This window comes from Neolamprologus multifasciatus, chromosome 14, assembly GCF_963576455.1.
Source record: "Neolamprologus multifasciatus chromosome 14, fNeoMul1.2, whole genome shotgun sequence".
Classification (NCBI taxonomy): domain Eukaryota; kingdom Metazoa; phylum Chordata; class Actinopteri; order Cichliformes; family Cichlidae; genus Neolamprologus; species Neolamprologus multifasciatus.
The window spans coordinates 38,881,260-38,896,358 of NC_140452.1; the positions used below are offsets into that span (position 1 = coordinate 38,881,260).

Consider the following 15,099-nt stretch of genomic DNA (forward strand, 5'->3'; position numbering starts at 1 on the left):
CCTCTCTCTCTGCTCCTCGCTCTCTCTCTGCTCCTCTCTCTCTGCTCCTCGCTCTCTCTCTGTTCCTCTCTCTCTCTCTCTCTCTCTCTCTGCTCCTCTCTCTCTCTCTGTTCCTCTCTCTCTGCTCCTCTCTCTCTCTCTGCTCCTCTCTCTCTCTGCTCCTCTCTCTCTGCTCCTCGCTCTCTCTCTGCTCCTCTCTCTCTCTCTGCTCCTCTCTCTCTGCTCCTCGCTCTCTCTCTGCTCCTCTCTCTCTGCTCCTCGCTCTCTCTGCTCCTCTCTCTCTGCTCCTCGCTCTCTCTCTGCTCCTCGCTCTCTCTCTGCTCCTCTCTCCCTCTCTGCTCCTCTCTCTCTCTCTGCTCCTCTCTCTCTCTCTGTTCCTCTCTCTGTCTCTGCTCCTCTCTCTCTCTCTGTTCCTCTCTCCCTCTCTGTTCCTCTCTCTCTCTGTTCCTCTCTCTCTCTCTCTCTCTCTGCTCCTCTCTCTCTCTCTGCTCCTCTCTGTCTCTGCTCCTCTCTCTCTGCTCCTCGCTCTCTCTCTGCTCCTCTCTCTCTCTGCTCCTCTCTCCCTCTCTGCTCCTCTCTCTCTCTCTCTGCTCCTCTCTCTCTCTCTGTTCCTCTCTCTCTCTCTGCTCCCCTCTCTCCCTCTGTTCCTCTCTCCCTCTCTGCTCCTCTCTCTCTCTCCGTTCCTCTCTCTCTCTCTCTGTTCCTCTCTCTCTCTCTGCTCCCCTCTCTCTCTCTGTTCCTCTCTCCCTCTCTGCTCCTCTCTCTCTCTCTCTGCTCCTCTCTCTCTCTCTCTGTTCCTCTCTCCCTCTCTGCTCCTCTCTCTCTCTCTCTGCTCCTCTCTCTCTCTCTCTGCTCCTCTCTCTCTCTCTCTGCTCCTCTCTCCCTCTCTGTTCCTCTCTCTCTCTCTGTTCCTCTCTCTCTCTGCTCCTCTCTCTCTCTCTGCTCCTCTCTCTCTCTGCTCCTCTCTCTCTGCTCCTCGCTCTCTCTGCTCCTCTCTCTCTGCTCCTCGCTCTCTCTGCTCCTCTCTCTCTGCTCCTCGCTCTCTCTCTGCTCCTCTCTCTCTCACTGCTCCTCTCTCTCTCTCTGTTCCTCTCTCTCTCTCTCTCTCTCTCTCTCTGCTCCTCTCTCCCTCTCTGTTCCTCTCTCTCTCTCTGTTCCTCTCTCTGCTCCTCTCTCTCTCTCTGCTCCTCTCTCTCTGCTCCTCGCTCTCTCTCTGCTCCTTTCTCTCTCTGCTCCTCTCTCTCTCTCTGTTCCTCTCTCTCTCTCTCTGCTCCTCTCTCTCTCTCTGCTCCTCTCTCTCTCTCTCTGTTCCTCACTCTCTCTCTGCTCCTCTCTCTCTCTCTGCTCCTCTCTCTCTCTCTCTCTCTCTCTGCTCCTCTCTCTCTCTCTGTTCCTCTCTCTCTGCTCCTCTCTCTCTCTCTGCTCCTCTCTCTCTCTGCTCCTCTCTCTCTGCTCCTCGCTCTCTCTGCTCCTCTCTCTCTCTGCTCCTCTCTCTCTCTCTGTTCCTTTCTCTCTCTGTTCCTCTCTCTCTCTCTCTGTTCCTCTCTCTCTCTCTCTGCTCCTCTCTCTCTCTGCTCCTCTCTCTCTCTCTGTTCCTTTCTCTCTCTGTTCCTCTCTCTCTCTCTGCTCCTCTCTCTCTCACTCCTCCTCTCTCTCTCTCTCTCTCTGTTCCTCTCTCCCTCTCTGCTCCTCTCTCTCTCTGCTCCTCTCTCTCTGCTCCTCTCTCCCTCTCTGTTCCTCTCTCTCTCTCTGTTCCTCTCTCTGCTCCTCTCTCTCTCTCTGCTCCTCTCTCTCTCTGCTCCTCTCTCTCTGCTCCTCGCTCTCTCTCTGCTCCTCTCTCTCTGCTCCTCTCTCCCTCTCTGCTCCTCTCTCTCTCTCTGTTCCTCTCTCTCTCTCTCTGCTCCTCTCTCTCTTTCTGTTCCTTTCTCTCTCTCTCTGCTCCTCTCTCTCTGCTCCTCGCTCTCTCTCTGCTCCTCTCTCTCTGCTCCTCGCTCTCTCTCTGTTCCTCTCTCTATCTTTCTCTCTCTGCTCCTCTCTCTCTCTCTGTTCCTCTCTCTCTGCTCCTCTCTCTCTCTCTGCTCCTCTCTCTCTCTGCTCCTCTCTCTCTCTGCTCCTCGCTCTCTCTCTGCTCCTCTCTCTCTCTGCTCCTCTCTCTCTCTCTCTCTGCTCCTCTCTCTCTCTGCTCCTCTCTCTCTCTCTCTCTGCTCCTCTCTACCTCTCTGTTCCTCTCTCTCTCTGTTCCTCTCTCTCTCTCTGCTCCTCTCTCTCTCTCTCTGCTCCTCTCTCTCTCTCTGCTCCTCTCTCTCTGCTCCTCTCTCTCTCTGCTCCTCTCTCTCTCTCTCTCTGCTCCTCTCTACCTCTCTGTTCCTCTCTCTCTCTGTTCCTCTCTCTCTCTCTGCTCCTCTCTCTCTCTCTCTGCTCCTCTCTCTCTCTCTCTGCTCCTCTCTCTCTCTCTGTTCCTCTCTCTGACTCTGCTCCTCTCTCTCTCTCTGTTCCTCTCTCCCTCTCTGTTCCTCTGTCTCTCTATTCCTCTCTCTCTCTCTCTCTGCTCCTCTCTCTCTCTCTGCTCCTCTCTCTCTCTCTCTGTTCCTCTCACTCTCTCTGCTCCTCTCTCTCTCTCTGTTCCTCTCTCCCTCTCTGCTCCTCTCTCTCTCTCCGTTCCTCTCTCTCTCTCTCTGTTCCTCTCTCTCTCTCTGCTCCTCTCTCTCTCTCTGTTCCTCTCTCCCTCTCTGCTCCTCTCTCTCTCTCTCCGTTCCTCTCTCTCTCTCTCTGCTCCTCTCTCTCTCTCTCTGTTCCTCTCTCTCTCACTGCTCCTCTCTCTCTCTCTCTGTTCCTCTCTCTCTCTCTCTCTGTTCCTCTCTCCCTCTCTGCTCCTCTCTCTCTCTCTCTGCTCCTCTCTCTCTCTCTCTGCTCCTCTCTCTCTCTCTGCTCCTCTCTCCCTCTCTGTTCCTCTCTCTCTCTGTTCCTCTCTCTCTCTGCTCCTCTCTCTCTCTCTGCTCCTCTCTCTCTGCTCCTCGCTCTCTCTCTGCTCCTCTCTCTCTCTGCTCCTCTCTCCCTCTCTGCTCCTCTCTCTCTCTCTCTCTGCTCCTCTCTCTCTCTGCTCCTCTCTCTCTCTGTTCCTCTCTCTCTCTCTGTTCTTCTCCCCCTCTCTTCCTCTCTCTCTCTCTCTACTCCTCTCTCTCTCTGTTCCTCTCTCTCTCTCTGTTCCTCTCTCTCTCTCTCTGCTCCTCTCTCTCTCTGTTCCTCTCTCTCTCTCTCTGTTCCTCTCTCTCTCTCTGCTCCTCTCTCTCTCTGCTCCTCTCTCTCTCTCTCTCTGTTCCTCTCTCTCTCTCTGCTCCTCTCTCTCTCTCTCTGTTCCTCTCTCTCTCTCTCTGTTCCTCTCTCTCTCTCTGTTCCTCTCTCTCTCTCGCTGCTCCTCTCTCGCTCTGCTCCTCTCTCTCTCTCTGCTCCTCTCTCTCTCTCTGCTCCTCTCTCTCTGCTCCTCTCTCTCTCTGCTCCTCTCTCTCTGCTCCTCGCTCTCTCTCTGCTCCTCTCTCTCTGCTCCTCTCTCTCTCTCTGTTCCTCTCTCTCTCTCTGCTCCTCTCTCTCTCTCTGTTCCTCTCTCTCTCGCTGCTCCTCTCTCTCTCTGCTCCTCTCTCTCTCTCTGTTCCTCTCTCTCTCTCTGCTCCTCTCTCCCTCTCTCTCTGCTCCTCTCTCTCTCTGCTCCTCTCTCCCTCTGCTCCTCTCTCTCTCTCTGTTCCTCTCTCTCTCTCTGCTCCTCTCTCCCTCTCTGTTCCTTTCTCTCTCTCTGTCTCTCTCTCTGTTCCTCTCTCTCCCTCTCTGTGCTGACAATCACAGCAGCCAAACACCAACATCATCAAATATACAGTTGAAACCAGATATTTACATACTCTCCAGATAAAAACACAAACACTTTTTTAATTGTAACCTCAAATCAGACTAAATGTTTATTTTTTTAGATTGATAAATATAAAAAACTCATTTGTTAACTTTAAGAGTAAAGAGAGAAACTATCTGTATTTCTTAATTGTAAATGGCACCAAATTGTATTCAAAATTGACCCACACTTATGGAGCTCCACAATTCTTTTCCTGGTGTTTTGGTTGACATCTCTTGATTTTCCCATGTCAAATAAACAGGCTCTGTGTTTTGCCTTATATGCATCCACAGGTGTGCCACCAATTTACTCACATGGACTCTACTAACCTATCAGAAGCTTCTTAAGCTCAGAATGGAATCGTCTGCAGTTTTCTTATTAATTAACAATAAACTTAGTGTATATGTACTCCTAAATTTGATGAAAGTGATGCAAATAGACAGCTCTGTCTCTCTTTATTCTGACAATTAACTAACTCAAAAGATATTTCAATATTTATTTATCCAAAACAAAACAAGTTTACTCTAAATTGATGTTGTACAGTAAAAAAATGTTCTTGTGTTTTCCATAAAGTGTATGTAAATATCTGGTTTAAACTGTGAATATACTACTGTGTATTGAAATTCCTCTTGTTTTGCATAGAAATATACTGAACAACATACAAAACATAATATATAAAATAACATCTACCTGAGTTTTTTCTTTGAAAGAAGCCCTTTATGTCCATTCTTGTATATCAGTACATTACTGAAACCGATTTATTTAGCCGTGGAGGGAAACAACTGAAAATACGAAATAAACACACATGTAAGCTAAGACTCTCTAAAGAAACAGCATTGTTGTTGTTCGGCTTTTCATTTCGCCGTTTGTTGATTCATGTGAAGAGAAGTAATGTAATATGGGTCAAGTGATCAGTTTGACATCAATCTTTCATGATACACCGTCATATTTACATTATTTGTACAGTACGAATGATTTGCTTTAGATGATCGATCAGTTGAAACAGGCTGCACCTAATTTTGAGGGTAATGGCAAACGCTGTGAATATTTTTTTTTAAATAATATTGTGAAATGACAAAAAGTTAAACACACAAAGCACTCTGAATACTTTCTATATGCACTGTATTATACACTAGGAGGTGTTGTGTAAGTCAGTGCTTTAAATTAACCAAATTGTTGATATGGATATTTCATTTTTAATTATGCTAACGAGGCTAATAGACTTGACTTCCTTCAAAATGTGAAAGATCCCACTAACTGTTTTAATCACACACTGGATCTTGTGCTTACATATAGCTGAAATTGAAAATTTAACATCTATCTTTTGTCTGATCATTTTTGAAAACATTTAATTTCCCAATAATAGATTACACAGATACATGTTATTATAGTAGAGGTCTTTCTGAAATTGCTGTAACTAAATAGCGAACTAACTGAAGAAGTGATCTCTCTACTATGATCTTCTTTATGCCATGTGCCAACATAATACAAAAGAGCTACCTAAATTTTACTCTCACCAAGGTTCATTGCCATCTTAATAGTTTATATTGTCACTTTATACAAGCCTGTATACTGTGGTTTCTCAGAAAAAGAAGGCAACTAACCAGAGATGCTTGACTCTTTGGTATAACTCACAAACATGGACCTCAAAGAAGAAGACATACAAAGTAGAGAGGAAATGATACTGCACTCTTTTCAAAGACCTCCGGTTGGCCTGGAAAAATAGTTTGTTACTTTATAAAAATGCCCTCTGTAAAACTAGGACATCTTACTATTCATCAAATTGAGGAAAACAGGAGCACACTGTGCTGCAAGTCTTTAAAATGGATGATGTTACGAGGATGGCTCTCAGAACTGTTAATTTAATCCGAGCAAGTTTGAATCACCATCAGTTTGGCAGCCTTCTTATCACTAAGAAGGCTGCCAAACTGAGGTCAAAGAGACTGGGCGGTTTACTAATCAAAAGTGACAACGAGTGCGTGAATTACAGGATGCAGAATGGCAGTAGGATCATGCAAAAATGTTGCAAGGTCCCAATAAAGTTGCTATGCAGGACTACAACATTGGATTTTCCAAAAAATCAATACTCAGATATTTATTGGTGCTAAAAATTAATATTGCATTAAATAACTCATTTGCAACCGTATTGATAACAACTGTGCCGTCTTTGCCTCCTCCAGCTGACACGCTACTTCACACAGGAACACTGCAGGCAGTCAGACACACAGCTCCTCCACTCACTAACTGAAGTAGTTAATATTAATAATGCAGGCATGACAGAGGTGCAAATGGTTGCAGTAAAGTGCCAAAGACAGTCAGCAGCATGAAGGCATGAATGTACCAGTCCAGGGGTGCCGCCGCCTGGTGAATGAAGCTGTTCAGCAGTTGAAGATGTTGATGCTGTTCTAGTGAGCTGAGCCTGGAATCTTCGGTACCTCCTCCCCGAAGGCAGGAGGCTGAAGAGGGAGTGTGAAGGGTGAGAGGGTAAGGGTGCTGATGATTTTGTGGGTAAGGTGGGCATGAAAATGCCCATGAGGGAGGGCAGAGGGGCACCGATGACCTTGCTGGTTGTATTCATGTGTTGCAGAGTCTTCCAGCAGGAGGACATGCAGCCTCTGTACCACACAGTGATGCAGTTGGTGAGGACACCCTGAAGTCTCCTGCTATGATGATGAATCCATTTGGGTGTGTTGTCTGTTGTTCACTGATACCCTGGTAGAGCTCAATGAGTGCCTGTTCCTAATGCTGGTAGTAGTGATGGGAGGGATGTAAACAGCAAAGAGGATAACCAATATAAATGACCTCAGCAGGTAGAAGGATCAGTACTTAATGATAATAAACTCTGTGTGACACACACACTGTCTGGGACCCTGGACATGGGGTGTCATCATCTCTCTCTGGCTCAGGTCTTTTCCTCTTCTGTGGTCCTAGCTAAAACAGGTAAGGCATAACTGGGTAACTGATCCCAGCTGCCCTGCCAGCCTCCCTAGCACTGCCCCAAAATCCACTGCATCACCCTTCCTCTGCAGCGGAGTCACAGACTACACCCTGCTACATACCCCACCAACCAACTTAGGTTGGGGAGCCATCAGTGAGCGGGACAAGAAATCAGCCCCGACCATCAGCCTATTGACCACCACAAACTTAAAAGGCTGGAGAGTCAGATACCACCAGGTGATCTGGACATTGGCACCCTTCATGTGGTGCAGCTATCGCAGTGGAACATGATCCTAACAGAGGTTGAATGAGCATCCCAGGAGGTAATAACAAAGCGAGTCAACCATCCTCAGGATTGCCGGACACTTCTTCTCCCGTATCTGGACTCCCTCTCAGACAGTTTTCAGCTGATGTAAACAAATGTGCGGATTATCCTTCTTACCTGTTGGGACAAAACATCTCCCAGCTCTGTAATTGACGCATCTGTCTGCAGAATAAAAGGCTCAGGGAAAAATTAGGGGTGTGGATCAGGGTTTCCCCACAAAGAGCCTTTTTCACCCAATAAAATGCCAATTGGCACATAACCGTCCACTGGATGAGATTCAAGGCACCTTTTAGGTAAGAACGGATAAGGTGCTGGTCAGCTCAGCAAAGTTAACCAGCGGTAGTAGCCAGGCCAGCCCCGAAAACCGCCTCACCTCTTTTTTGATCCTGGGATGTGGGCAGGCTGCAATGGTTGCAGTTTTCTCATCCGTGGATGCATCTGCCCACCTGCCTTGTGGGATCTGAAATACTGTACCTCCCTCCATCCATTCTTCTTTGTTTGGCTGTGAACCCCACCTGACTCCAGGACCGTGGCCACCAATTCCACATGCTATGCCCAGGTATCATTATGGATTATACCATCATCTAAGTAGGTAGTAGCATAAGTGTCTATATGTGTCTCTACATCTTTTCAGCCCTGCAGACTGTATCCTTCATATTCCTGTATTCAGTAGAGCCTTGAGGTCACTAGTGGACAGGCCTAGTTAAGACGACATTGTATTCATAGATATTTATATAGCATCCTGTTGCCACCTCCTCACAGACCTGGTGGTAACAGGAAGTCTTTGAACTGCAGGGGGACCAGGTAGCTGTCTGATCTTCTTAGAAGGGGCAACACAGTCGTTCTCTCCCCAGTGTTTGTATACAGAAGTTTTATTGTCCCATTTTTTTCACTTTGCATTCTGCTTTAAAGTTTACAGAGTAAAATCCAGACTAACCTGGTTACATTTTTGAGCAATGATAATGATGTTTACACCGTAAGTCAGCAACAGTTGCATGCTAGGACTCCATCAGCAGACTGTAGTATGTAAACTGCTCATGTTGCAAACTCACAGCTAAAAGTTGAATGTCCATAGAGACTTTCCTCCATGGTAAAAGGACTGCATCACCTTCCATTCACAAGCACTGGTGAAGCCATGTCCTCATACTCCTAATGTCTTACCAGCACCCACAGCTAACCCATCTTATTAATCAGAGACTCCACATTCCTCACAGAGGAAATATCAATGGAAGGTTTATTTTTCTATCTCCTTACATTGATTTCACTTTGGCTAGGCATCTACAACATCATCTTTTGAGTTCCTGCATTGGTCTTCAAAACACCACTGGTCTATTTGCACAAAAAAAAGATTAGTTACTCAGGGGTGGGCAACTCCAGGCCTCAAGTGCCGGTGTCCTGCAGGTTTTCGATGTGTCCTTGATCCAACACAGCCGATTCAAATGGTTAAATTACCTCCTGAAGTTCTCCAGAGGCCTGGTAACGAACTAATCATGTGATTCAGGTGTGTTGACCCAAGGTGAGATCTAAAACCTGCAGGACACCGGCACTTGAGGCCTGGAGTTTCCTACCCCTGAGTTACATGAATCTCACGCTTAGTTGGCTCACAGGCATCAAAGCTTTGAATATCACTGTAAGTGCATTTATTCACACAACTGCAAAAGGCTACAACATTTTTGTTTTAACACCTACGCAACTGACCAGTATTGTTGTTTTTCATTTTCTCTTTAAAACATTTTACACTTGAACATTCACTTGTATATGTGAGATATGGCAATGCAAATGAAATTTAAATGCCTACAAATGACTACTGAAGCTAATTTGTAGCTGCTTCCTTGAGAGGAAATTGTATCTGTGAGGGAGAGGCAAAGAGGAAGACAGAGAGAGATTAGACAATTTTGGGCCCTCTTATTATCAACATTTCATTAACAACTATATTACAATAAGAGCATTTTAAAACAGCAGGCGAAGGAATGCTGCAGATGGGAGGCACTTAAAAATACAATTTTACACATTGTCTTTATTCAGATATATATTACTAAATTTCTTTTGACCATTTTGGAAAATGTCATGGAATAGACATTTATTTAGTAACTAGAACTGAAAACTGTGGACATTTACAAAGCCAGGAATGATATTAGAGTTTAGGACAAAATGCCAAGATATCAGTGCCTCCTGATTTAATTTTAATTATTGTTTTTCAAAAATGTGTCATCCTAGAGTCCCCTAAATCTATTATTAAAAAATACTACTAGGTCACTAAACACCTTAATACACCCATTGACCTTTGCAGAAGTGCAGTCAGACTACATGCTAGTGTATTTTCATGTTAAATATACAGTACATACGTCAAGCATTTGAACGCACCAATTAAAACGGCGTAAATGTAAGGGTTGCTATGGCAGACACTGCCCTAGTTTCCAGACTAAGTCTGTTAAATAAGGTTGCACACCTTCAGTTTACTGTCCTGCTCTTGACAGCCCTGCATATGTTCTTATTTATAGCACCATGAAATCTCCTTTTGCTAACAGAGATTAATGGTCTATTAGCAGTCATGCATTTTACATGAAGTGATGAAAAATAGATACATCTTCTTCTGTGCCTGGACATCAATGAAGAAACTTACAAGGGAGATTCACTCATCAGAGCTCACTGAAAATAAATGGGCGTGACAGGCTTGTACAGGACAAGACAGTGTGGGTGGGAAATATCCTTCCATAATGAGATTCAATTTCACACAATGTCATAACTCCTGTCATGCTGGATGGGACAAGGCTATGAAATTTGAAGTCTAAATGGAAGTGGTACAGACAGCTCTGGAGAGAAAAACACTGTGCAGTGTTAACATGGAAGAAGGGGTGACCTTGGCTCAGGGGGTTGGGAAGGTTGGTGAACTGTCCAATCCTTTCTCTGCCTGGGAACAATAAGTGGGCCCAGCAACTCAATCTGATGAATCCTATCTGAGTTAAAACATGGTCTCCCTCATCACTTGAGCTACTGCAGTCCAAAAACATTTAATTTATTGATCAATAGCCTCTTTTTCAGTGTTACTGACGAACACTGAGGCCAGGGAGGGAACCATTTGAACGGAAAAGTACAAAATTGAGTTTTTCTGTGAAAAGTTTTTGCTCAGTGGTGGAAAAAAATAGTGTATACACTTTGAATTAACACTAACATTAAATCCGTTCTTTAAACCTTCCAAACAACATTATCTATCTTTATAATTACATCCTCCAGTCGGGTTTCAAAGTTTCAGAATTTTCAAAGAACCTGCAAATAGCATGTTGTACTAAGGTATATTACTGTCAATTCAACAGGATTGGGAAGAGCTATGTGGGCCAGTAAGCTCAAGCTTTCTTTGCTGATCTAACTGAGCAAAGATGAATAGAAAAGCAAAGAATAGAATGCCTCAGAGAAAAAGACAGAATTTAATAAACCAATATATGAAACAATGAGTGGAGGGAAAGGACTATCAGTATTTGAGGTGGAGTTTTTGAGTTGTTTAGTCTGGATTCACACTTTTAAAATCAATCTCCTCCTGAAACACCAGACATGCAAACAGAGACAAAAACGCCATCAGCACAAAACAGTATTTAAACAGTGTTCAAGCAACACATCACTAAGGTGTAATTTTACTAAAAACATGTCCTGGTTCACAGAATATTTTTTCACAGAAGCCAGGGCTTCAGTTTATCAAGTTAGGTCATCATTAGAAGCATGTTGTCTTTGCAGTTCTTTATTTTTAGTTTTGGAAACTTTTTTTTTTTTGTTTCTTCAGTTGTATAGTTTCTACTGTTTGCTGCTGCCAAGACAATGCTTTCATTCCACATTTAAATTTTTCTATCAGGAAGTATATTTAGTAGTACTTTCCTTGAGAGCAGGGAAGTCATGTTTGTGTTGCACTTTGATTTCACCTAGGCTACGGGATAACGCTTTACACTATCAAAGTGGATCTGAAATCAATCAGTCAATCATATTGAACATCATCCTCTTCCACAGACGCATCCTCTTCAGTTTTGCTGAGTTCAAATCACTCTCATGACCGAATACTTGAATAGCCTCATAGACTGTGAATCTCTTGCTCATGTTGACTGATGCTACTACAGAATAAAACTGATAACATCTCACCCAACTCCCATTTATAGATGCTAATGTTTATTAGTCCCTGTCCAGGATGTGCACATCCTCATCACTGAAAGAGTGGCCACTAAATAGACTGCAAGGTCCTGGCCTGATGAGGTAGCTCTTCTGTGTTGTGCCATTTGGTTGGTCAGGGGTGGATTGGTTTGGCCATTTTAACACATTAAAAGAAATTTTCACCATTTTAGTCATTTCTGTAGGTCTCTAAAATAAGTGAGAGAGAATATACCTGCTGCTCGGCCTGTGGCTTTTCATCAGACTCGGGGAACACGGTGCTGGTTTTTGTAGCCATCCATTATTGTCGGGTTTCATAAATGGCATAAATGAGACACTCTCATGACTCATTGAGTGACTCTACTGACCAGCCAATTGGTGGCATGCAGTCTGACGATGTCACATTTTAGCACCTTGGAACGTTTGGAACCCCAGGAGAGCAGGTACTAAAAACGTACCTGGTACCAGGTACTATGACCTAATGGAAAACCCTGAAACCTGTGGCAGGTAAGGGTACATCTGGCACCATCTTACAATGCTGTGATTACAGCCATTCTCCAACTTTCTGAATGGTACTCATGGCCATTGATCCATTGATAAATGGTCTTGGATCAGTGGTTGTTGATCAATGGTCATCACAATTTGCATATTAATGACCAAGAAACCGACCTTACAGCCTATTGTTCGCCAGTAGTGGTATTTTTAGACCTTTTGCAAATGTACCGTTTATAAGGTTGGGGAAACCTGCATTCAACTAAACTAAAGAACTAACTCGGATGAGTGATGAAACGTTTTTGCCACTGAAAATGCTACATCAATATGAACAGAATCAACATTTTGGGATTTCCTTACTTGGATGATTGAGCATGCTTCATGACAAGCACAGGCAAACGTTTTTTAATTTTAACTGCATTTTCAAGTTTTCTTCCGACTGATAAAAAAAAACTTAAGAACCATTTCAACAACCACCAAACAGCTAAAATAACAAATGATTAAAGAGCAGGTAAACAGATTCTGCAAAATGGTGTAAATACAAAGCAAGGCTCCCACCATTCACCTGATATCAGGTGCTGAAAGAAGACATCTGACAGATTCCCAAACTGTAGGTTTCGTCACCCTCCAACCAAAATTCACTGAACCAGCAGCAAAAGAAGACCAAAACTACGCTTCACATTTGAAAAACTTTGTAATGAATTCCCTCTTACTTTAGCTCTCTTGCTTCCACCATGATATTGGCAAGACCCCAGATGCAGGCTATACAAAGTACGTAGCTTTACATAGCTATGATACATAGCCCTAGCAAAACTCCTACACACTGGGTGTCACTTAAAGACATAAAAATATAATGCAAAATACAATGATCAAGAAGAGTCTGGATCCCTTTATCAGTGCACAGTATCTTGTTGTGTTATTTTCTTTTTCCAATAACTGTACTACAAGAAATTTCTGAGTCATTGCTTTGAATATGAATATTAAACAAGCAGGTACTGAAAAATAACAGAACAGGACAGTGTTTTAGTCTATATATATATATACATTTTAATATTTTAGAGTTCCAGCAATTTACAGTGTAATTAATCAAAGCTGCTATTCAGATTTTCAAAAGTACATATTGTCTTTAGCATTTAATATTTTTAATAATTTATTTTAATATTTCATGAATATCAACAGTGCGTTATTAGTGGAGGCCAAGAAAATACTGTTGAACTGAAGAAATGTACTTAAGCTGTTAAATTTAGCTGCACACAGTGCAATTCAGGCAGTCAGTTGCCGTAATACTTTTACATTTTGTGTGACATGTTTTTGAAAGTTGAGGTTTGATTTTTGTTCAGGTAAAAAAGACTACAAAACTGAGTGTTAAATACTGATTTTTGCTAAACTAAAAAAGTGACTCTGTTGTACTTTAAAGTGGCTCTCCTTTTAAGTTATGTTAGCTTATTTCCATGGGAGACATAAATGAAAATGAATGAAAAGTTCAAGTATATATATATATATATATCTGTGTATGTGTGTGTGTGTGTGTGTGTTTGTGTTCGATGCACAACCTCATAAAAAAGTCATAAAACAAGATCTTCATCACTGCTGCATGCTGTGCCTGAATCTATGTTCATGCTTTGCAACAAGCATGAAACTGTCATTTCTACTTTTTTTTTCAGCTTAAACTTTCAGCGTGAAGGAAGAACACGTTCAGTGATTCAGACTTACCTTGATATCTGACAAAGACTGCTCCAGCCTGAGGATTGATGCTGTGGAAGCGGATGGAGATCTGATTGCTGTGACTTCTTACTACCAAACCCCTCATTAGAATGGACTCGTTGGCCAGCACTGTGTTCTCGTTGTTTAGAACATCTTCAAAGATCACTTTGTCTCCTTCAGAAAGATTCACATTCATCACCTGACAAAAAGAGAGTACAGATTATATTGTTTGCACATGAAAATAATACTAGAAAAATCCACGTTCTGTGTCATTCTGTGAACTTTCCTAGAGAATGTTGGTTGTAGAGAGAATTTTCTAAGTTTCCGATACCACCACCATCTTTGATGTTTTTTGTTTGTTTTTTTAAATGAAATGCTATGTTTTATACAAGATGCAATGGGATGCTAACTTTCCAAGAAGTTCAACTTTTGTCACAGAAAAAGTTGCAGAATATTTTTCTATGAGTCTTTAGAATCTTTAAGATGTGAATGAATTTGTGTTGTTTTTGGTCAGCAATGGTTTTTCGCCTTGGAACTCTTCCATGGACGCCATTTTTGCCCAGGCTTGTTCTTATTTTTCAATGATAAACAGTGACCCTAACTGAGGCAAGTAAGGCCTGCAGTTCTTCAGATGTTGTTGTATTTTTTATGACCTCCTGAATTAGTCATTGGTGCGCTCTTGGTGTGATTTTGATAGGCCAGCTACTCCTCAGAAGTTAGATAGTTATAAATAAAGTTATAGATAGTTGATGTAGTTTCTTATCTCTTTCTTTAGATCATGGGATGGTTTATTGACCTACTTCACTTTGTCAGACAGATTCTATTTGAGGGATCTTGGTAGATCTGGCAGCAATCAGGTCTAGCTGTGGCTAGTGAAATCGAATTCAGTTTTCCAAAAAATGTTAATTACGCGGTTAAATAAAGAGGTAATCTTAAAACATGAACCTCCACCAGGGAAGCTCACTCTCTTGGCAGCATTTACATTTAAGGGAATAGTATTGCATTTTGTGTATATTCATTTTGTTTTCTCTGTTTTTTTAAAACATAGTTTAAGATGTTTGTAGTGCAGTAAAAGTCAGATTAGTGTAGCACGACAGTTTACTTTGACATTATGTATGAGTAGGTAATGGATTACAGTTACTGATTTGTAAATAACTGGACATGAATAAGTTGAGCTTAGTTCTAACCACCTAGGCAGCTCATTCAGCTTAGTGATATTTAGAATCCCTATATACCATTTCTTTTGCCTATATGTTGTCAATACAAGCAATGGCAGTAGCAAACATAGCTTCAAATAGCTCTCTATTGCATTATTATGACTTTGACTTCAGAGCAATTATTAGCATTGAAGGAGAGATCAAAGCTCAAAAGTGACAAATTACATTTTTGTTATTAATAACCGTTATTATTGATTTATTTCACAGTATTAGTGCCAGCTTTCACAAACAAAATAATACGTTAATACTAATACTTTGATGCTTTTAATATGAAATAAATCTCGTTCACTTTGAGTTCATTGAACAAACGTGGATGTTGGTTTTGAAGTTGCTTCACTAAATCAGAAATATTTTTTCCCTTGAAGAAGCATTGTTTGTGTTTTACCTTTTGTGAATTAATCATCAATTATAATCAT

The 15,099-nt window shown here is 42.5% G+C and overlaps 1 protein-coding gene across 5 annotated transcripts in view; it reads right to left on the bottom strand.

Annotated features, from left to right (window-relative positions):
* The window catches only part of sez6b (seizure related 6 homolog b), a 222,630-nt gene that overhangs the window by 56,795 nt on the left and 150,736 nt on the right, over positions 1-15,099 (bottom strand). For all 5 annotated transcript variants that reach the window (XR_014868696.1, XR_014868697.1, XM_085130752.1 and 2 more), the window contains exon 4: positions 13,476-13,665. Coding sequence is in view for 3 of the 5 variants with exons in the window: in XM_085130752.1 (XP_084986878.1) it covers positions 13,476-13,665 (190 nt within the window). In the remaining 2 variants the exon portion in view is untranslated. The remainder of the gene's footprint in view (positions 1-13,475; positions 13,666-15,099) is intronic.